The 23,137-nt window shown below is 38.8% G+C and overlaps 1 protein-coding gene across 1 annotated transcript in view; it reads right to left on the bottom strand.

Annotated features, from left to right (window-relative positions):
• ZNF407 (zinc finger protein 407) overlaps window positions 1–23,137 on the bottom strand; it is a 506,579-nt gene that overhangs the window by 470,929 nt on the left and 12,513 nt on the right. Inside the window, exon 2 of the mRNA XM_012648891.1 lies at window positions 19–4,759. Coding sequence (XP_012504345.1) covers window positions 19–4,702 — 4,684 coding nt within the window. The 5' untranslated portion in view covers window positions 4,703–4,759. The remainder of the gene's footprint in view (window positions 1–18; window positions 4,760–23,137) is intronic.

Genomic DNA, 23,137 nt, shown 5'->3' with positions numbered 1-23,137 from the left:
TGCTGCAGAGCTACGTACCTGTGTGGGTGCGAATGTGTGCCAGGAAGGCCATGGAGTTGCTACTTCGACACATCTTCCCACAATACTTGCAAACGTTTCCCTGGTTTTCCTCCCTCTCGCGGTTGATTTGCTCAGTGTCTTCCACTATATACTTATTCACCTCCCGTAGCAATTCCTCATGCTGTCCTTTAATATGCAGAAATAAATTCTGTTCAGAATCAAAGGGCTCTGTACACTTGACACATTTAAAGGTGGCCCCTCCCTCTGGAAGCTCTTCTACACTGGCCTGTTCATTTCTCATATGACCAGCACTAGCCAAATGCTGATGAAGATTGCTTTCTGTATAGAATGACTTTCCACACAGTAAACAATGAAAGTGTTTCTCTTTTGTAGGATGCTTCATGGCTATGTGAACATTCAGTCCACTCAGTCCATCTGCTAAGAAGCCACAATCATCACAACGAATTCGCGTGGATTCGCCAAAGGAACTGCCTTCAGCTTTCTTCTTTTTCATGCCTTGAGCACAGTCTTTTAAGGGCAACTCACTAATTCTCACTCCTGTTGCTATCAGACCCTCTTCAGACTGGTCTATCAATTCACCATCTTCAGGGTTCTTTATTCTTATTATGGAAGAATCAAACCGGCCAAAACTGTACGTGGCCTGCCCTTTATCATCAATACTAATTATAGTTTCATAAACATCATTACTTTCAGCTGTGCTATCAGAAGCTGGGCTATCCTCTTCCAAAATAATCTCCGCTTCGTGCTGTGAATTCATCAGAATGCCCTTGTCCTCCGGCCCAGGATCTTCCTGCACACCTTCCAAATCCTCTGAACCATGTGCACATCCAGCTCCATCTTGACGCCCGCTCTCCGGGCTTCCCTGCTCTCGTGTTCTCATCACGGCAGGGGTAGTGCCGTCAGCTGGGTGCGCCCCATCGGGGACTCGGGGACATAGGTGTTTGTGAAGGACTTTTCCTCCCCCACCCGCTGTGCTTCCTCCAACGCTCTCACAGGGGATGTTTGGGTCACCTACATCATTCAACATCTCATGGTTTTTCTTTGCTGTCAAACCTGAGCTTCCTGAATTTTCATTCTGAAATCTGCTTGGGGAGCCATAATTAGAGGAAATATTAAGGGATACCATCTCTTCAGGTTTCATAACTTTATCCTTGACCAGTGGCTGCTGGAAAGTCTCACAAAAGGAATGGTCTTCACTGAAATTAGATTCTTCCTCAGTCTCAATTTCTACAGAGTCAGGAGCACAGAGTACTTTAGACACATCTAAATTAGTATTCTCATCTAAAATCGAACCATCAGCAGCAGTTCTAGATTTAAAAGTACCAGACGGTCGGTCGGAAATTATTCGAAATTCCCCAGAATTTTGTTGATGCTCCTCTTCGGGTATAATGATGTTTTTGGACATTTCTGCAGAACCTCCTTCTCCATTAGAGGAGTTGAGATAAGACTGCCTTTTCATTTTGTGTTTCTCTGTTGCTGCATGCCTGGTCATCTCTCGACGAGTCACTGCATAGTAATCACAAGCCATGCAATAAAACTCAAACTCTTTTGTATGTTTCCGTTTTACGTGCAGCTCTAGAGAAGCAGGAGAATGAGCATTAAACTCACAGTGTATACATTTATTATCACCTGCTCCTGCAGCATCTCTCTGGGAATACGCATCCCCTTGTTGGCGGAGGTCCTCTTGCTCTAGAGACATTTGTTCCTTTTTATCCAGAAGATGACTGTTAACTTCCCCATCTACAGAATGAAATACATTTTCAACTTCAACTGCAATTGAATTTCCATTATCTACTACCGGCTTTTGTAAAATGGAGGTGTCTGACTCAGCTGGCTTGTTAGCGTGTTTGTCTGGAACGGCCACTGCTAAACTGGTGGTCTTTTTACCGGCTTCAAGGTTAGCCCCTTCAGGGCCAACAATGATATCTGAACTTTGTTTTCCATTTGCTTCTATTTCTACTCGTCCTTTATGTTTCTTGGTGGCACAATGACGCTCCATATCTCCCTTGGTTACAGTATAATACTTACACACTTTGCATAAATAACTATATTGGTGACTGTGTTTTCGTCTAATGTGAACAGTCAAGTTTGTAATACTAGAGGCTAAAAGACCACAGTGTGAACACGTCCGTGAGATGTTAGCTTTAGGTCTCCCTCTCTTTGGAGCAGTGGTCAAAGTTTCATCATCTTTGGTGCTAACACCAGACTGTGACAGTTCCTTAGGACTTACTATGTTTTTCTCCAGATACGAATGCTCCTGCAACTGCACGCCTACAGGGCCTTCAATCCTTCCATTTCCAGAAACGTTAAACTCTTCCTTTTTATCATTTGCACCTATAAATATCCTTTCAATACATTCTTCAAAGCTTAAGCCAATATTATTTTTCTTAGCATTTTCAAGATGCTTGCTTCTTTTAATGTGTTTCTCCATTCCTTCTTTGCTCAATGAATAAAGATTACATGCTTTACAAAGAAAGTGATAGTCCTGACCATGCCGAAGCTTTATATGTCTTGTGAGAACAGTGGAAGATCTTGTTTTATAAAAGCACTTCTTACACTGAAACTGAGGCTTGCTTGAATGCCTTACTTCATTTCCATGGCTTACCCTGGACTTCACAGGTTCTTCCTGAGTTGCCTTTCCTGACTCATTCATAGAATCTGTTGTGTTTTCTGATTCTAAAGTACTTAAAGGTAAAGTCTGTAAAACCAAATCATTGTTAAATGATTGAGAAGTCTTTGGTTGAACCAAGGAACTAATATGCTTCTCGGTTGCTTGGTGTTCTTCCATGTCTTTTTCAGACAAGAAAAACAGATTACAAAGGGTGCAAAGAAAATCCATACTGTGCTTTTCCTTCATGTGGTCTCTAAGGTTTACTTCATTCAAGGAAACGAATGAACAACACTGACAACTGAGGACAGAGGCAGTTTGCTGATGCTGGTTATTGTACAAATGTTCATCGAAGTCCCTTCTGGACATGCTGGAAAAGTCACAAGTCTGGCAGTAAAATTTCACCTCTCTGGCATGGCACCTTTTCACGTGAGTTTCCAAATCTGTTCCATTTGTAGCTATTTGCCCACAGTCTGTACAAGTATATAACATCTGAGGGTCAGAAGCTGGCTTCACTGTCAGGGACTCCAGCTGTATGGAACCCAGGAGAGGGGAGTTTCCCAGGTCTTGCTTCGGTTCCTGAGTTTCCGAGGTAGTCACACACAGACTCTGCACACTGCTGCTCATTTCTACATGGGAAGGCATCGGCTCTGCATCACTTGTTTTCATCTGTGCTCTAAAGTGTTTCATGTATATCCTCTGAGTTTCATTTGTGCCTCTTTTATTAATTCCTAAAAGATTAAGCCTTTTCTTTGCCTGACCCTTCAAGGTGAAAGTGCTACTTCGTCTACGAAAGCTATTACCCAACAGTAGAATATTTCGCTCAGATCTTGGCCTCGAGGTTGTGCTGATACTATGTGCTGCCTGTAGGGTATTTTTGGTAGATTCTAATTTATCTGAGAGACCCTCTGAGGTTACTAAGGCTACTAGCTTTTTACTCTGGTTTTCAGGATTTTGAGCTATGTCAAGGGAAGTAACATTTTCATCAACAACCTCTAGTTTTTCTGACAAAGTATTTCTGGATGGCATCATTTCAACAAGCAGCTCGCTGCTACTACCACTTTGTTTAGAAATGCTTCCTCTGAAATCTTTAAATTTCCTTCCAACATTTCGCAATCCTTTTGGATCACTATTCTTTGCTAATGGTTTAGAAGTTCTTGGTTTTGCACGAACATTTTTTGTTCCCATGGTACATGGTTTTTTAGGAAAAGGTTGTTTGGTTAAGATCTGTACAAATCCTCCACGAGCAGCAAGATTCTGACGCCGAAGATGTGTTTTGCCAAGATAATGTGCATTCAGCAGGTTTTCTTCCACACACTGAAAGCCACAAAGATCACAAGAAAAGACCCTGAGTGGCCCATGTGTTTGTCTGATGTGCGTATGCAGAGCTGAGCTGCTCTCTGCTTTGTGGCTGCAGTGGCAGCAGACATGTTCCTTTGACTGTTGCATGTGACATTCAGCATGTTTTTCCAAATCAGAGCAAGAAGAAAACAAATGACCACATATGCCACACTTGAGAACTGTATCTACATTTCCAATGGTACAACTAACACTAAGTTCTTTCAGGGGGAAAGGAGATTCTCTTTCTGGATCAAGGGAAACCACTTCCTGAGCAGACTTTTTTTCAGTGTCTCTTTTCAGAGAAACAGCATCAACAGTGCTAAAATCGGGAGGAGGGGAGAAGGCATCTGGGAGACAGGTGCCTCCACCCGTGCAGTCATTCAGGAAGGCCTCCTTCACGGCTTCGTCTAACAGGATACCCACGTGTGTGACCGAGCTCTCGGAAGTTTCTAATCCACGAAAGCCCTGCTCTCTAACTTTAAGGGGCGCTGCCCCATCTAATTTCATTCGTTTGGAAGCATGTTTATTTCTCTCTTCCTCTGCAACGACACTGTCAAAGTTCGATGATTCTGAAAAACCTCTCTTGCTTGTGGAGTTCTCAGAGGAATTTGCTATCGCATCAGATACAGGCTCACGATCTTCATTGTGGGATGAAGTATTTCTCAAGTCTTGTGATTCTCTCTTTATATTTTCATCCTCATCGTTCTCAGGTTTATTCTCAGTATCCATCATCAATGAAGTGCTGATGATGTTTCTCCTGTCCAGCGTGGCTCACTTGGCACTCATAACCTGTGAAGTAAACAAACATAGTATGACACCTTGAACGTAACAACACATGTTAGTCTGAACCTGGGTTGAAAAATATCACTAAATTAGCCTCAATGAAGTATCTTTTATACTCGGAAGAATCTGATCATATGTATAAAGTCCTTTATGAAAACTATGAACTCAATTTTAGGAAGACCACATCACCCTACTGTTGACTCAAAGCAATACTATTGTACCTTTGATAGGAAAAGTGATTTCTCAACCAGCTTGCAGAAAAACTCCCGTTTCGATCCTCTATACCAGTATGCTCCAATTTACTACTTTAAAAGAGAGATAAGCTCTCTTTTCCAATTATGTTTCACTCTCACTCTGTAAAACACATTAAAACAAAACTGCTGTGATGCAAGTCTGGAAGTTAGGTCTTCCCCTCTTTAGCCTCCCAACAGAAGCCAAAGTCCTAGTGTAAAAGAAACATAATTTCAAAACAACTGCTTCATCCTTTTCCTCTAAAGCAAAGAGCCTTACCATGATTTTTCTAAATATATCCCAATTAACAACATGTATAATCTCAGCAAATGTCACTATTCATGCTCAAATTTTTTGCCAATGCAAAGGCACTCATTCCAGTTGTCAATCATTAATTTTCTCATCTAACAGTCATTTTATATTGTCCAAAGGTTAATGGCAAAGGGAAATGTCAGTGGTACACTAGAATCAATGGAGTAAATTTTGAGGAAAAAAAGAATTTTATTGAATAAAATGCTTTGAAATCAATAATATTGATTTTATTTTTCATTATGCTATTTAATTCAATTAAAACACATCATTTTCCATTTACTTTATACCATGATTGGGATTTTCAGCCAAATGCCATTTGCTTTGATGTTAATAAAAAGCCATCAACATATTATGGTCTCAAAGCTAAGGATAACTATTTTAACTGGTTTTTCAATAACACTGACAAATCAAATGAAGCTTGTTGATTTTGGCTCTGCTAAAATTAAGGGGAAAAAATATAGGTAAGATATGATACCAAAAGCATGAACGAGAGAAATAGGTAAACTGGACTTCCTCAAAGTTAAAAACTTTAAAAGACACTATGCTTCAAAGGCCACTATCAAGAAAAGAGATGTGAAAAGATAACCCACAGAATGGGAGAAAAAAAATTTTTAAAACATAAATCTGTAAGAGAATTGCATCTAGAATATATAAAAACTCTTACAACACAGGAAGATAAACCAACTTAAAAATGAGCAAAGAACATATCTTTCTCCAAGGAAAACACATAAATGGCCAATAAGCACATAAAAAAATACTCTACATCATTAGTCACTAGAGAAATGCAAATCAAAACCATAAGGAGATAAGATAGCCATACTGAAAAAGTCAGATAACAAGGGTTGGCGAGGATGTGGAGAAACTGGAACCCTCATAACATTGTTAATAGGAATGTAAAACGGTGCAGCCACTTTGGAAAACAGCCCATTCATTCTTCAAACAATTAAATGTGGAGCCAGCATACAGCCCAACAATTCTATGCCAGGGTGTATTTACCCAAGAGAGATGAAAACACAGATCCACACAAAAACTTGTACACAAATGTGTACAGCAGTATTATCCATAATAGACAACAGGTAGAAACGACCCAAATGTCCACCAATGGATGAATGAACCAAGAAGATGTATATCCATACAATGGAACATTATGCAGCCATAAGAAGGAATGAAGTACTAATACATGCCACAACGGACATTAAAAACACTATGCTAAGTGAAAGACCACATATTATATGAGTCCTTTTATATGTAATGCCCAGCAAAGGGAAACCTGTAGATACAGAAAGATTAGTGGTTTCCTTATACTGGAGGTAGGGGGAATGAATGGAAGGTAATAGCTAAAGGGGGGAGGGTCTTTTTATTTTATTTTATTTGAGACAAGGTATTGCTCTGTCACCAGGGCTGGAGTTAGAGTGCAGTGGCATGATCATCACAGCTCACTGCAGCTTCAAACTCCTGGGCTCAAGCAATCCTCTCTCAGCCTCCTGAGTAGCTGAGACTACAGGCATACTTTTCTAATTTTTTTTTTTTGGTAGAGACACGGTCCCACTGTGTTGCCCAAGCTGGTCATAAACTCCTGGCCTAAAGTTTAGAAAACTGTGATTTGAACAAAAGTTTCTTTTACCACAGGATTTCTCAATATATGTGCATTTCCCAACCTTATTTCATTAAGAACCCTTTGTGTATAAAGAATCAAAAGACTGGTATTGCAGAGGACCCTTCAGAAAATGCCCTTTTAGATAAAGCATTCGTTTTGCTATTCAACATTTTCAAGGGAAGAGTGAAAGGAGAGAAAGTAGGAAGAAAGAATCATGCAAAAACCTTCACTTAGTGCCTACAATATGCCAAGTATTCTTGGTTGTAGATGCTGGACATACAGCAAACACCACCACAAACTCTCTGTCCTCCAAGAGCTTTTAATGTAAGGGATAAGATAATCTCTTTTTAAAAATAGATATATTGTCCAATGCAGGGCAGCCACTTCTGGTCAAGATGGAGTCACATGGATGGGATTTACTCTCATGCCTAAAACAACTTACAAAAAAAGATAAAATTGATGAAGCAACAGCACAAGACAGTGGACTCCAGGCACCAAAGGACAGCGATCTCTGACAGAAACAAACTGGGTAAGCCCAACCTACTGCCTGGAGAAAGCACCCAGGCCACAGTGCAGGGAAGGGGAGCTGAGTTGAGGGCAGAACAAAAGAAAAGACAGAGGTGAAGGAAAGAGGAGCCCCGAGATCTGCAGAGGGCTCCTCCCGAGTATCCCAACCAAGACACAAAGCTTTGCCCTCACGACCCCTTCACAGTCAGGCCCCAGCAACCACCGTTCAGAATTCTTCCACAATGGATTCGTTTTGCCTGTTCTAAAAGTTCATATGAAATGGAATCGTACAATACGCTTTGTAGGGAAAAGTAGGTCTGGCTTCTTTTGCTCAGCATGATGCTTTTGTTGCATGTGTGACAGCTGAGTAGCAGACACTGCACAGATACACCACAAGTGTGTTCCACTGCACTGCTGAGTAGTAGACACTGTATAGATACACCACAAGTGTGTTCCACTGCATTGCGGCTGAGTAGCAGACACTGCACAGATACACCACAAGTGTGTTCCACTGCACTGCTGAGTAGTAGACACTGTATAGATACACCACAAGTGTGTTCCACTGCATTGCGGAGTAGTAGACACTGCATAGATACACCACAAGTGTGTTCCATTGCACTGCTGAGTAGCAGACACTGCATAGATACACCACAAGCGTGTTCCACTGCATTGTTGATTGGTTTTCAAAGTGGCTGTACTGTCTGCGTTGCCACTAGCAATGTGTAAGAATTCTGGTTGATCCATGTCCTCACCAACACTGGATGTCAGTCTTTTAAATTTTAGTCATTCTAGTGGATGTGTATGTTTTAATTTGCATTTTCCTGACGATTAGTGATGGCGCTTAATACTGTATGTGCTCTATTAGCCTTTTGCCCACTTCTGAATTTGGTTGTTTATTATTGAACTGCTTATGTATTCTGGATATAAATCCTTTGTCAGATATGTTCCAAAAATATCTTCTCCCTTTTCATTTTATTAATGGTGTCTTTGATAAAAAGAAAAATTTTTAATTTTAATAAAATCAATGCTTTTCCTGTTATAGTTATTTAAAATGTATCTAGTGTATTTTCTCTCTCTCCATGCCAGAATGTAAAGAACATGGTTTATTTTATCCTCCTATATATCCAAAGAGCCTAGAACTTTTCCAAGCACTTTTAAGGTACCAGAATGAATGAATGTCTCATTGTGATGTAAGAAATGTCTAATTATCTGAGTATTTACAGATGAAATGAAAAATGTCCGAGATATGCTTTCAAACGGTCCAGGAGAAGAATACAGCGAAACTATACAGCTAAGTGACAGGTACATGAGGATTCATTATTCTATCAACTTTTCTATGTTTGTGTGTGTGTGTGTGTGTGTGTGTGTGTGTGTACATGTTTGAAAATATCTGATAGAATTTGTTTATAAACATTTTAATTCTTCATCTAAAACAGTGTGAACTCCTTTCCTTTCGATGCATCTAACCATTTCTTACTCTACAAATGTTGCTGCAGCACATAGCTACATCATCTTCACCATGGGTACCATCAAGAGTTTTCATTTTCAGAAGTATATGTAGAGAACACACAAACACTGACTTACTTAGGGAAGACCCACATACAACACATCTGTTTACAGTGAATGTTCTGTTGAGGGCATCTGACTCATATGTTTTTAGAGACAAAAGAATGACAACTACCTTAAAATGCAGAAGCGAAATAATGAGATCCTTTATTATCTTCTATATAATGTCTCCAAAACTTCTAAAACAAAAGGGAAAAAATGTTTTTACATTTGTTATTTCACAATTGCTTTTTTTTTTTGAGAGAGAGACAGAGAGACAGAGAGACAGGATCTTACTCTATCGCCCAGCTGGAGTGCAATGGTGCGATCATAGCTCACTGCAACCTCGAATCCTGGCCTCAAGGAATCCTTCTGTCTCAGCCTCCCAAGTAAGTGGGACTACAGGTGCGTGACACCACACCCCCTTGGGCTCCCAAAGTGCTGGGATTACAAGCACGAGCCACCGTGCCCAGCCTGATTTTTTTAATTAATAAAATAATCCAACATCTCAGTATATCAAGAAATAACAGCATTCAACAAATATATATTGAGTGCCTACCACATGAAACGAATTGTAGTAATACAAATGCATTATGTATGGGGACAATATTCTATGGGAGCTACAAGATATATACACCAATGAATTCTAACACAAGGCCATGTATGGTCATGTGTATGATACGAACCAAGATCTACAGCAGTGTAAATGAGCAAGGAATCACACTTCCAAGTAGAATATTTGATTAAGACAGCAAAAATATCATTTGAGCTAAATCTTGAGGAAACTAAAACCGCTGTTTTTCTTTTGTTGAGGGAGCAAGCAGGAACAGTTAAACAGCTCAAGGAGAAGGCAGGGATTGGGCAAAGCCATAAAATGCACACAGGAGCAGGTAAGAAAATGCAGCTGTCCTGAAGGCCATGGTGCTGGCTCTCTCCCTTGGAACACATAACACAGGCAGCTGGTCAACCGGCCCTGACCACAGAAGGCTCTGAATTAAGAGCTGACTTTATCCAGTAGTGTCAGTGGGGAGTCACCGAGACATAACATTGTTTTAATAAGATTAATTTTTCAAGATGCAAGACATACTATACTGAAGGTAGAGAAAGTCTAAAGGCAGAGAGAGCTCGTTATAACAGTCTCAGTTATACAGTCCAGAACTAGTCTGAGGTCAGGAAGTGGGGGTGCAGAATGGTTTCCTGGGTGTCTTAAAGTGATCCAAAAGGCATTAAGTGGAAGCGAGGAAGTTTATGCTACTGTAAATTTTTTTAAAACTCACTGGAAAATGTTATTAGAACAAACATCATATTACCAGTGGAGATGAGAGGGGTCTTTTTTAAAGAATTCAAAAATCACCCAACTAGGACAGTTTAAAGCTTCATTTTTCTGAGGCATATTTTATTCATTCATTCAACAAACACTAACCGTGTACCAGAAAGCACCGTGGATTCCCTCAAGAACGAAGCGAAACAAAAAACAGGCAAGGGACTCTCTGCTAACTCTCAGAGTAAAGTGTAACCTCCTTTCCTTCTAAAAGTACCCACACTTGTAATCCAGTGGAGAAATATTAAAATGAGTCTCAGATTTGTCCCACAGTGAGGTTTCAAGATTCAGAAGACCTAGTAAGTATCTGGAGTAAAATAATGGGATGTATTATCAAACCCAATCTTCCTAAGGCATTATGTTTCCCATACAAATTTATCAATTACCATTGAACACACATCCTCATTGTGCCACAAAGATTCCGGAATGTGCAATTTCATTTATAAGTATCTTATCCAAATCTTCAAGGAGTTGTTCCTTGACTTAAAAAACAAGTTATAAGTAAACTTTATTATCTTCATTTTTACCTATAAATTACTAAGTCACTCGTAAACTGTTATAAAAGAAAGGCCTTGCTCTATCTGCTATGAATTAAAGTAAAATGTTTCAAGAAAGAAATCAAAAGAGTCACATACTTTTTGAGAAGAATAAAACAAATCAATAGCAGCCTTCTGATGACACCTGGTGGCCACTTCTCACAGGAAGTTTCTTTTGGGGTTTTAAAAAGAAAGCGTTTCAGGAAGTATTTGAGAAAAGATAATTTCATATGCTACTGTACTACAGGCAGCACACATGGAATTTTCCCTTCAGTTTCATCCTTTTTGTTCTTTTCACTGATTTCCAATCCCTCGTCTTCATTTCTCTTCGCGCCTTTTCTCCGCTCTGAGAGTACACCTGCAGTGAGCTGCAGCGCTCGGTCTCGCTGGGACTGACACTCGCAGACCTACCCTCACCACCACGTCGAGGCCATGACGAACCCACCTTCTCCCTGCCTCCCGTCCCACTCCATCCCACCTTCACCCTTCCTGAGCTTACCCAAATTCGGGGTGCAGGTAGAGTGAGCGCAGCACACGTTGTCACCAGGCCCACAGTAACATCACAGCAGGGATACATGTGTGTCAGGGCACGTGTGCACACACAGGCATGTATAAAAGTGCCTAATAGTCTTTTGCTCTTTCTCTTTGGAGAGTTCAAACAAGGATGAACCCCAGAAGTTACTACCACCCTACAGGAAGAATCTCTCCTCCTAGAAAGACAAGGTAGGACAAGGAGGCTGCCTACAAGCCTGCCGCGAGCTGCAATGACAATAGCTGAGCAAGACAAGAACAAATGGAAATTAGTGGAGCACTCATATCTCTTTCCTAATCTGCCATTTCAGCTGGACTTTCTGTTGCAAATGTCTTACCATTATGCTATTACCTAATTAATAAAGTACTGCCAAGTCCATACATAAGGTCTGCTAATGAGAAACTGCAATATTAGTTGCAGTTACAAACCACCATGTGCATAATCTAAGTGTAACTAGAGGGTGCTGTACTCTCCCCCCATACCCCAGATACTCCAGTCTTCTCCCAGCAGAAACATCAATTTGTAACAGAGACCACAAAATAAAGTATCTGATCCTACAAAGAAAAAAATTACTCTTCCACAAAAATGCTTACAATTGCAAATTGAATAAACTCTTCCATGACAAGAGTGGGTATTTAAATATCGACAAAAGTGGGTATTTAACACCCTAAAAAACTATTTACTAGGTAACACTGGAGGCAATTTTACCACACATGGCTATATAATCGAGTCTGGTTTATTCATAATAAGACTAGCTCATGAACACGGAGGTATAGTAAAGGCACCTTCTCCCTGTCCTGAGAACAGGCTACAATGCATTCCTAACATATATGTTTGTCAAGTTGTTTATTTCTCTACCCAGGACAATGCCCGAGGTAGTTTGAAATGAGTCTATAAATTCTTTGACACTCCCTTCAAAGGGTGGAGCCCAATTCCCTTCCTCTTGAGTGTGGACTGGACTTAGTGACCGGCTTGTAAGGGACAGAAAATGGTGGCTATGAAGGTATCCCACCCTGGAGACTAAGTCCTAAGAGGCACATGCTTCCTGCCTGCCCTCGCGCGGGTTCACTCCGTCCAGCGGATGCCAGACCATGTAGGGAGGACACTTAAGCAGCCTGTGGGAACTGAGGAACTGGGGCTCCACCAACTGCCAGGGAGCGAGCCCTCTGGGGAGCAGAGCCTCCAGCCCCGGGGTAAGCCTTCAGACGACAGCAGCCCCTGCAAAATCCTGACTGCAGCCACAGGACAGACCTGGAGCCAGAAACCCAGGTAAGCCATGAGATGCTACCTAATTGTCGCTTTAAGCCACTATGTTTTGACAGAATTTGTCACGTAGCAACAGATAACTAATGTTAAGGCCCTTGTCTCTCCTTCTGTCTTGTCAAGAATAGATATGGCTCAAGTTCATGCCCCCTTTATACGTATTTCCTTTCCTATATGCTCCAACTCTTAACAAGAATCTTCCGTACAACAGTATTAAAGCACACAGGGGGTCGTCAAGAAACAAAATCTGAAGTATACTGTTTATATAAAATGCATATCAGGGCAGAATTCCTACCAAACTTATTTTAGAACTTTAATAAAATGACATTCACATTTATCTCTTTCCTACTACCAAAATCAGACCTGATACAGCTTTCAATAAAAACTGATAGAAGAAAATCAAGAGTTATTAAAGAGCTAACTAATAAAGAGATGAGGTGGAACGAGTCTTAAATTTAGATTGGTATGGAATAAAGGATTTATCCTAACATTCCCTGAAAAGGCTGCTCGTTTCAGATGCAAGCACTCAGGCCTGCGCGCCGCTAGAATCTACTTAGCGAGGGGCCAGCCTCAGCGAGAGCAGCAGCACGTGCTCCTTCCCAGCTTGGCTCAGAGATTCTGGCGGCTACAATTCCAATATCCTCAACCCTGAGGGGCGGCCCGTGCGGCAAACACGTGGAGCCACAGGGCAGCGGGGCTGCACAAGTCACAGTCCTCTGGCCACTTCTGCTACACGATGCCGTCACCTTCGCCTAGCAGGACTCAGGTTGAGGAGGTGCAGGGACCTCTTCTCACAGGACTTGGACGTGAGCAAGTCCCACCTCCAAAGTATCCCATGTGCCACGTTCAGCTTTATCCTAAAAAGACCGTTCTCCAGCCAGAGTCCAAGGGCATCTGAAGACAAGCAGGCTAGAACAGTGTGCTCCCAAGCCCAAGTGGTCAGAGTGAAGTAAAATTCTTACTCAAGTCAGAATAGAATATTGTTTCTATTCCAGAGGATACCCATGTTACATTCCAAATAATCAATTCAATTTTGCCTGCAAGTTAAAAATTAAAATATTTGGTTAGTGCTCAAAATGAGAGCTAAAACAATCACTTAAAAAAACCATACTGACAGGGACCAAACCAGTGACCAAAACAGAATAAGTAAACCATGATCCCGTTCATTATCAAAGATTCCCACCTTTCCAACACTATTTATGAAGATGTACTAATAGCAATATAAAACAAATCACATGATAAAAACTGCAAAATTAGTTCAGCCCTCTTACCTAGCCATTTATTTTTTTAAAATCTTCCTATACTACAATTACTATTTTCCAAATATAAATTGATCCAGTAATAAAATTAACTTTATAACAATCTTATATCAACCACCTCTGACAAATATATCTCTTATAGTCGGAAAGATTTACATAAAAAATTAAAACGTAATATACCTCCTTTCAAAAAGTATTTTTAAAATCAATGCTTTGTTAGTATTTCCATCTTATTGTTTTATTTTTTTAAGAAGGAAAATTCTTATTGGAACAGAAAAAAAGGGACAAGAGAAAGGAATGACAATTCTGAGCAAAGCAGAAGGTGAAAAAATTCAATGCCATTAAAAGCAGACACCTATGAGCGTTTGTATCTTATGCCAGTCGAAAAAGGTTGTTTTATTATCAATGTAACTAATCACAATGAAACCATCTCGTACAACTAAAGACATTATAATGAATTTTCTTTACAGCTACAGAGAAATGGGATTTGCTGTTTCACATCAAATAGAACAGGTTGTATAAATTCTTCTTCCTATTTATTGTAAAATATAATTTCATCTATAAAATCAGTCATGAAATATTAAAACTGAAACAACAGAATTTATATCCTTTACTTAATTTAGTTTAAACGGTCTATTCACTAAAAAAAGGGGAGGGAGGTTACATGTGATAGAGCCCCTCCTTTCTCATTAAGTGTTTCCATTAGACCCTTTATTTTTAAGAATTTATAAAGCAGCCATAAAAAAAGCATTCCATGATAAAAGTTAGTATATGTTCCTTAAATTTTCCTTTCATCTTTTTCAAAAGGCAAGAGAATAGAACACATATGAACACTGAGGAAAGTGAAGAGAATTAGGGGAATAAAAATAAAGAAACACATAATATATTTACACTGAAATTTTTAAACACTAGTGAAAAAGAACATTAAGCTCCTAGCAAGGAGGCCTTGGCTTTCCTTCCAAGCTGTAGGACACATGGCAATTCCTAGAACCTTTCTGAGCTTCTGTTTTCCTTGTTCATAAAGCCAAAAGAACTAAGATTCCTAAATTCAATGAGAAAATCTCTCCACTGATTTTAAGGAGTTGTTGAACATGCAAACAGTAGAAAGAAGCAGTCTTAATAATGAATTTGTTTTTCATTCCAGCAGGAAATTTAGGAAGAAAAAGACTATTTCCAAAATGTAAATCTGGGGGAAATATAAACTTTTAAAAAAAAAGCTAAAGACATGTTCTAAACTGTTCTCGCTTAGATAGATTCATCAGGTCTGCTGAGAAGAGATGGAATACAATGGCTAATCAAAGAACTGCAGGAGAAAAAAAGACTAAAACTACTAATTTTGGATTAAATCTGGAAAACACTGAAATTCTAAATGCCAATAAGCTAACATATAAAAAAAAACTACAGAGCCTCAAGACATCTGGAATATAAATTATTAGGTATCAAAGATCTGAGTGTTAAGAAGTATATTTAGAAAGGAGAAAAAAACTTCAGTATTAAATTTTTTAAATGGATATAGTTCTACTCCAGTCCATTTATATAATAAGGTTAATAGTTTTTTTCCTCTGGGTGGTGAAATTATAGGTAATTTTTTTCTCCTCTTCCTGGCATTTTTCTATACTTTCCAAAATATATTACTTTGAGGGGAGAGGTGACTGAGTGGGAAGCTTAAAAAAAATCTCTACACATTATTGAAGTAATGGAAAATGGTGACCACTCTCAATTAAAAAAAAAAAAGAGACAGAGAGAGAGAAAAGCCCTTAGTTGGAAATACATTTATGATTGAGGTCCTTGGACTAAACTCAGAATCAAAATACCACAAATGAAAGTCAGGAGGTGACTTGTAACAAAGATGCTTGGGGTCTAATTCTGGTCAACCACTCGGGGACACCAAGAAAGTTACCCGTGGCTCACTGGACCTCACATTAAACACTCAAGAATGGGTGTTGGAGAAAGGGTGACAGTAACCAAGAGCACACCAGCGTGCTGACCCTAGTCTGTGATACCACTCCCCACTGAAAGCCCAGTGGGCTCCTTGAGAAATGGCTGACTCCAGGGCTGAGGCAAGGTGGGCACAAGACAATGAAGGTTATACATGTGTTCTAGAAAAATCTCTAGTTTTATTTACAAATCTTTTAATATATTTGAAATAATTTCTAAATAAAAAGTAAAAAAATAAATAAATAATGGGAGGTAGGCTGGTTTTGTACATATGGCTTCCGAAGACCTTTACAACATCTCTAGTAACTGTCAAGAAGGGTCAAATGAATATAACGCTCCCTAAAAATGACAAAGGTTTTCTGGGACCTGACAAAGCCCTATTTCCAGGAATCCAAAAAGCTTCATCTCCAACTGAGGGCTTACTGCAAATTGTATCCTTTCTAGCAGAGCTGTGTCCTGTGTGTCTGTACTAAGAAGTGTCAAACTCCTTTGCTACTTAAAAATAACTGTTGGAATCTTTTCTGTCAATTCCCGTCCACTGTGGCTCCCACACCACCCTTAAAACAGAGTCTTGGGTGACACCAATGCAAAAGTCACACATGAAAGGACTTTGTGGGGTTTTTTCCTATTACTAGTAAAGCGGGTTAAAGTATGCTGAACTTTGTAAAAACTCAACGGTATGAATTAGCCATCTACAAAAGATAAATGTTTCTCCTGTCCAAAGCGAAAGGATGCAAGATGGTAGACCAGAATTGCCTAGCAAAGGCAAGGGATGATAAAATGTCACCGGGACATGCTCTGTCACAACTCTTGCCATGTCCCTATCAGCACTGGTCCCACCTTCTCTACTCCTGACACCTGAACTTTGCTGAGGACTTCCAGCACCTAGTCGAATTCTGTATTACTAAAAGCTGTTTGGCCATCACACACATCTCTGTAAATGTCATGCCATTCACTACAGAATGCTATCATTTTCCTGTATTAACTGTGCTTAGTCCCCTTTCCCTTAGTTTTGACCCAGCAAAACTACATTGCCATTTTCAAGCTTTCCCTCTGAATCTTCCTTCTGAATTCCATTTCTCTGCTTTTCCCTAAGCCAGTCGGTGTTTCTCCCATCTCACTCTCGATTGTTAGAAATGAGAAAAGGATGGATAATCTCCAAGCTTGACTTATGTCATCATTCTTTGACAATTTTAACATACTTCTTCTATTTTACCTCATCTGGTAAAATGGTGACAAACGCATCTGAAATTCTACCACCCTTCCTTTATTTATTCAACTGCTTTTAAATCCTGCCAGCTTGTACAGGTTGTTAATGAATTTAAAAAGATAATAAAATATGGGTAAAGACAGTAAGGAGAAGAAAACAGGATGAAATATGAAGTTAGACTCTAAAAGAAAAGAAAGAAAGAAGAAAAAAAAGAAAATCAAAAAGAAAATCAAAACTCCTAAATTTCAATGTACTCAATAACTACAGTATGTAAGACTCTTCTATAAAATTCTGGAACACTTGAAATAAGAGGCTCCCTTTTCAGCTTAAAACGCAGTTATTTCAGAAAAAATTTAAAGTATTAATTTATATATTACATTAAGAGACAAACTTATCAAAATGATGGAACAGGTTAAAACTGAAACTATATACAAGTCCAGTGGTTACTGTGCATTCTAGAACTTTACAACTACTTGACAGAGGAGGGCGGAAGAGCTTGTGTACTTGCTCAGCTATCAAGGATGGCGCTGGCTTCCCCTCCAACACAGCTTTCCTGCTAATGCTGACAAAGAATGCCCCCAGTATGGCATCTTTCATATTCTTTAAAAAAAAAAAAAAAAATGAAGACAAGATCTTGCTCTGTCACCCAGGCTGGAGTGCAGTGGCACGATTATAGCTCATTGCAGCCGTAAACTCCTGGGCTCAAGCAATCTTCCCTCCTCAGCCCCACAAATGGCTAGGACTACAGGTGCGAGCCATCATGCCCAGCTAATTTTTTTATTTTTTGTAGAGACTGGGGATAGGGGTTCACTGTATTGCCCAGGCTGGTCTCGAACTCCCGGCCTCAAGTGATCTTCCTAGCTCAGCCTCCCAAAGGGCTGGGATTACAGGCATGAGCCACCATGCCCTCCTTATCTTCCACATTCTTAAGTGATGAAAAAATACAAATAACTGGAAGAAGAAGAGGTAGATGTGCATAATTTACCTACTGAATCTTCTTTCCTCAAAATTGAATCTAAATCAGTAACCAAGCACTATTTCTGGTCCCTCTCAAGCCTTGCTGTCTTCTTCCCCCTGGGATTATCATCAAGCTCCTATTCTACCACCAGCATCAGTATTTTCCAAGATTTTCATTTTAATTTCATTGCATTTCATGTTCTTAGCACATCTTTAGGCCCAATACTCACTAACTTTAGAAGATCCTGCTTAACACTGTTTGCTAATTTTTTAGGTATGTTTTTGTTGTCCCTCAAAAACAAGCAAATGTAGACATTAACCAAAGAGAATATTGATCACTGCAATAGGAAAAGACTACACCCAAGGCCCCATTAGACATAGTATCTCTGCTGGCTTCCATTTCTATCAGAATTTTATGGATTAAGCACTGAAGATACTAAAAAATATTCATCATGTGAACAGTATTTCCCAAAGTGTGACAGAAATACCACTAGCAGCACTTAAAGTTATTACCACAAGTAAGGAGTTTTAAATAACTATGTATTCTTCAAATGTGTATTTAAAAAAATAACACACCAACCTTTGACTTCACATGTGTATTACTTATTATAAAAAGGCTAAGTTAGAAAAAAAAATATGGTGGTATGAAATAAAAACAATGAAGGAGTAGGTGAAGGACTAAAGTTTGTAAAACTGCATTAAACTACATTATATCTTATTCATTTATTAACTTTTAAATTATATAAATTCTAAGAAATCAGTAATAATAAAGAATTCTCAGCTCTAAGTTCATTATTAAACAAGAGTGTTCTGAAAATCAGTCCTTTCTTCATTGCTGGTAACCTTCCCTAGGTGGCATCGCAAGTCTTCATTTACTTATTGTCACACATGAGTAGTGGCCACCTTCAGATTATACCTCTAAGCAAATATTACAGTCTAATAAAATGTCCTAACTCTGTAATATTACTCTTCTACATTGTGAAGAACAGACAACAGAAATTTTATACGTGTAGAAAGAAAGAAAGCTGCAGAATTCTAATTTTCTACATACTTATATAATCTGCCATGGCTTTTAGATTTGCATACAGTGGCAAGAACCAAAACCTAAGAAGTTAATGCCCTTACACCATAACTGCTATAATAAATTAACTTAAAAATGGCTCAAACACAACAGAAGCTTATATCCTGCTCTTGTAAACTTCCAAAGCAGGTCGGCAAGCATTCTGCTCCAGGCTGTGATTCAGGGATCCTGGCCCCTTCCACTCTGAAGCTCTGCCTTTGAGCTTCCTCATTCCCTGCAACCAGCTGACAGAAGAAAGCAAGCACGAAAGAGGGAGCTGGCTCACTGCTTCTTTTTATTATTCTTATTATTATTATTATTATTATTATTATTATTTCTACATATTCGGGGGTACAAATGGAGTTTTGTCACATGGATATATTGTACAGTGGTACAGTCTGGGCTTTTAGTGTACCCATTACCCAAATAATGTACACTGTACCCCATAGGTAATTTTTCATCCCTCATCCTCTCCCACTCTCCCCCCTTTTGAGTCTCCAATGTCCATTATTCCACTCTGTATGAGTACCAAGAGCTTAGCTCCCACTTATAAGTGAGAACTTGCAGTATTTGATTTTCTGTTTTTGAGTTACCTAGGATGATGGCCTCCAGTTCCACCCAAGTTGCTGCAAAAGATATTATTTCATTCTTTTTTATGGCTGAGTAGTATTCCATGGTGTGTGTGTGTGTGTGTGTGTGTGTATGTGTATCTCACATTTTCTTTATCCACTCATCAATTGATGGGCACTTAGATTGATTCCATATCTTTGTGACTATGAACTGTGCTGCTATAAAAATACAAGTATCAGTACCTTTTTAATATAACAACTTCTTTTCCTTTGGGTAGATACCCAGTAGTGGGACTGCTGGATTGAATGGTAGATCTACTTTTTGAGAAATCTCCATACTGTTTCCCATAGAAGTTGTACTAATTTACATTCCCACCAACAGTGTATAAGATTCCCTTTTCACTGCATCAACACCAATATCTATTGTTTTTTGACTTTTTAATAATGGCCATTCTGACTGGGATAAGATGGTATCTCATAGGGATTTTAATTTGCATTTCTCTGATGATTGGTGATGTTGAGCCTTTTTTCCACATTTGTTGGCCATTGGTATATCTTCTTTTGAAAAATGCCAGTTCCTGTCATTTGCCTACTTTTTAATGGGGTTCTTTGTTTTCTTTCTTGTTGAGTTGTTTGAGTTCCTTGTAGATTCTGGATATTAGTCCTTTTTTGGATGCATAGTTTGTGAATATTTTCTCTCGTTTTTGTAGGTTGTCTATATATTGTTGATCATTTCTTTTTCTGTACAAAAGCTTCGAGTACATCTCATTTGTTTATTTTTGGTTTTGTCGCATTTCCTTTTGGTCTCTTAGTCATAAATTCTTTGCCTAGGCCAACGTCCAGAAGAGTTTTTCCTAGGTTTTCCTCTAGAATCTTTGTGGTTTCAGGTCATACATTTAAGTCTTTCATCTGCCTTGAGTTAATTTTTGTATATGGTGAGAAATAGAGATCTAGTTTCATTCTTCTGCATATGGTTATTTCTTGCCTTGACACAAAAGTGGTATCTATCTACTTCCACTCATGTCTGCCTAGCTACAGGGAGCCTGAAAAATGTAACCTTAAGTTGTGCAATGGGAAGAACTGATTTGGGTGGGCAACTAGCCATCTCTGCCACACACTAGTCTAAAACTTATCATATTGCTTGTCATTCTGCCACTAATGAAGGCTTTTAGCCTTTACAAGACTTACAAAAACCTTTTTTCAGAAATGCGACTGCAAAAGCATCCCTAAAGCTATTACTTCCACATTTGTAAAACATGAGAATTACAGATAATACCAATCATTTACAAATTTAACTAGTCATCAGAAACATGAATTGCTAGGGCTTACCTATGAAGGAATTCTGATTAAGAAGGTCTGAGGTAGGGACAAAAATCTGCACTTTTAAAAAAGTTCCCTAGGTGATTCTGATGAACCAGATTTGGGAAGCACTGGACTAGAATCCATCCTAACCCTTCAAAAAACTAGTACATAGTTTGTATATTTACCAAAGAGCTGAGGTGAAGAAGAGGAGAGGAAAAAAAAGTTTATGCATGTGTTTGGGAGGCTAGGGGGATGAGGAGTGAATCGGGAAGAATAAATGTACCACACCAAATACAGCTATCACACAGGGATTCCAAAGACATTTCTCTACATCATAATTTGCCACACAAAATTACTCTGAATGTCACTGTTAGCAAACACTGACACAACCTAACATCTTGAAATCCTGGAATGTTACAGTGAAATATAATAAAATACCACCATATGGAAAATCACATTTTGTGCCCTGAAAATTAATGAAAACCATTTGATTTCCTTTTTGGAAGATTATAATTTCTACTCCCTTTCCTTCAATGATCTAAATTTTCTAAGCTATTTTTAAAAGTATATTACTACCTTAGTTTAAATTATAATGGTTTTTTAAATATTTTTAAATTAACATGTACTCATAACTGCTATTTCTCATTTTATAACTGATCCAATAATTATATATCAAATTCTGATCCATAATTCACAATCAGCAGAAATCACAAGTGAATTGTACACTTCCAAAGAAGTAGTCTGTTGCTTGATCTAGGTTTAAAACACAAAGTTTCATTATATTTAATAACTGAAAAGCATGCTGGGCTTTGGTTACATTTGATGATTAGACAGTATTACTCAAATTGTGTTAAACAACATCTTTTCCCTATTAGGCTTCTTATTACACCTTGCTTTTATTTAAAATAACTTTTTAATGGAAGAAAAAAGCACAGGATACATGTATGGGAAAATAAAAGTATGAACATCAAACAAAGTTAAAGGCACTGAGAATTAAAATCGAGATTCTCTAGCTTTAGCAAAAAAGCTGAAACTAGAAGAGCTGAAGTATCTAAAATCTGTTCTAAGAAGCCTATGTTCTACATTTGTCCTTAAGGGATCTCCTAAAATTATTACATGTGTCTGAAAGGCAGGCATCCTTGCCACAGAAGGACTTTCATGGGCTGTCAACTTCTCAGTGAAGGGCTGATTCTGCTAGAAAGTATGTGGTTTAGACAATTTTAGCACTCAATATCAAACAGAAACAGTAATACTACTTGGTTCCATAGGACATGTAATTTGACTTCTGGAATCATATTTTTATTTTTCCTATACTTGTTAATTTCAAGGAATGACTATAATAGCATGATTACTTAAGATAAGGTTTACAGTACAAGCAATGTCGATTTAAGAAAAAGTCCCCATACAATATGGGATAAATTTGACAAAAGAAAACAAAGTTATCAAAAGGCTAGAAAAAGATAAGCAAATGCTGATATCCCAAAAGTATCCTTTTTGAGCAACAAATTGCCTAAGCAAAGAAGTATGATTTCCCAAATCTTATATACTACCATTTTCTAATGAACTGGAAGATACAATCCTTAGAAGTCACTTTGACTCAACATCCAAGAACTAAAATCAAAATGCAATTAATTACTTCTCTACTTTAGGGACTTGTCATCTGCTAGAATGATAATGTATGCTGGCTTAAAAACAAACCTACTAAGATAAAGAAAGAGTAACTTCAAAAAAGGATGTGAATACACCTTTTACCAGGCTTCCTTCCACGCTCCCATTCCTGTCATGACTTTTGTTTTCCTTCCCTCCTGCTCTCTCAGGCACACTCTTTTGTCTATGCTTATCTTCTTCCTTTGACCCTGCATGACAGTGATTAGGATCATATGCCTCTACCCTTATATAATATCTGGGACAAGTTGCTTCTGTAAAGCAGGGACAGTAATGATGCCTACCCCACAGGGTCACCACGAGGTACAATCCTCATTTCCTTAATGGTGAATAAATTTAGCACGTAATGTGCTCAACTCAGTGTCTGGCACGCAGTAGGCGTTCAGTTAGTATTAACAATCACTATCACAATCAATCTTGTTTTTGATATCTCTACTCCTGAAAGTATTTATAAGGGGGTCAATTCAAGAATAAGCTCTACGGCCGGGCGCAGTGGCTCACGCCTGTAATCCTAGCTCTCTGGGAGGCCGAGGTGGGTGGATCGTTTGAGCTCAGGAGTTCGAGACCAGCCTGAGCAAGA

Source organism: Propithecus coquereli, unplaced genomic scaffold (genome assembly GCF_000956105.1).
Source record: "Propithecus coquereli isolate 6110/MARCELLA unplaced genomic scaffold, Pcoq_1.0 Scaffold296, whole genome shotgun sequence".
Classification (NCBI taxonomy): Eukaryota; Metazoa; Chordata; class Mammalia; order Primates; family Indriidae; genus Propithecus; species Propithecus coquereli.
This window is presented reverse-complemented; position numbering and strand designations above follow the sequence as displayed.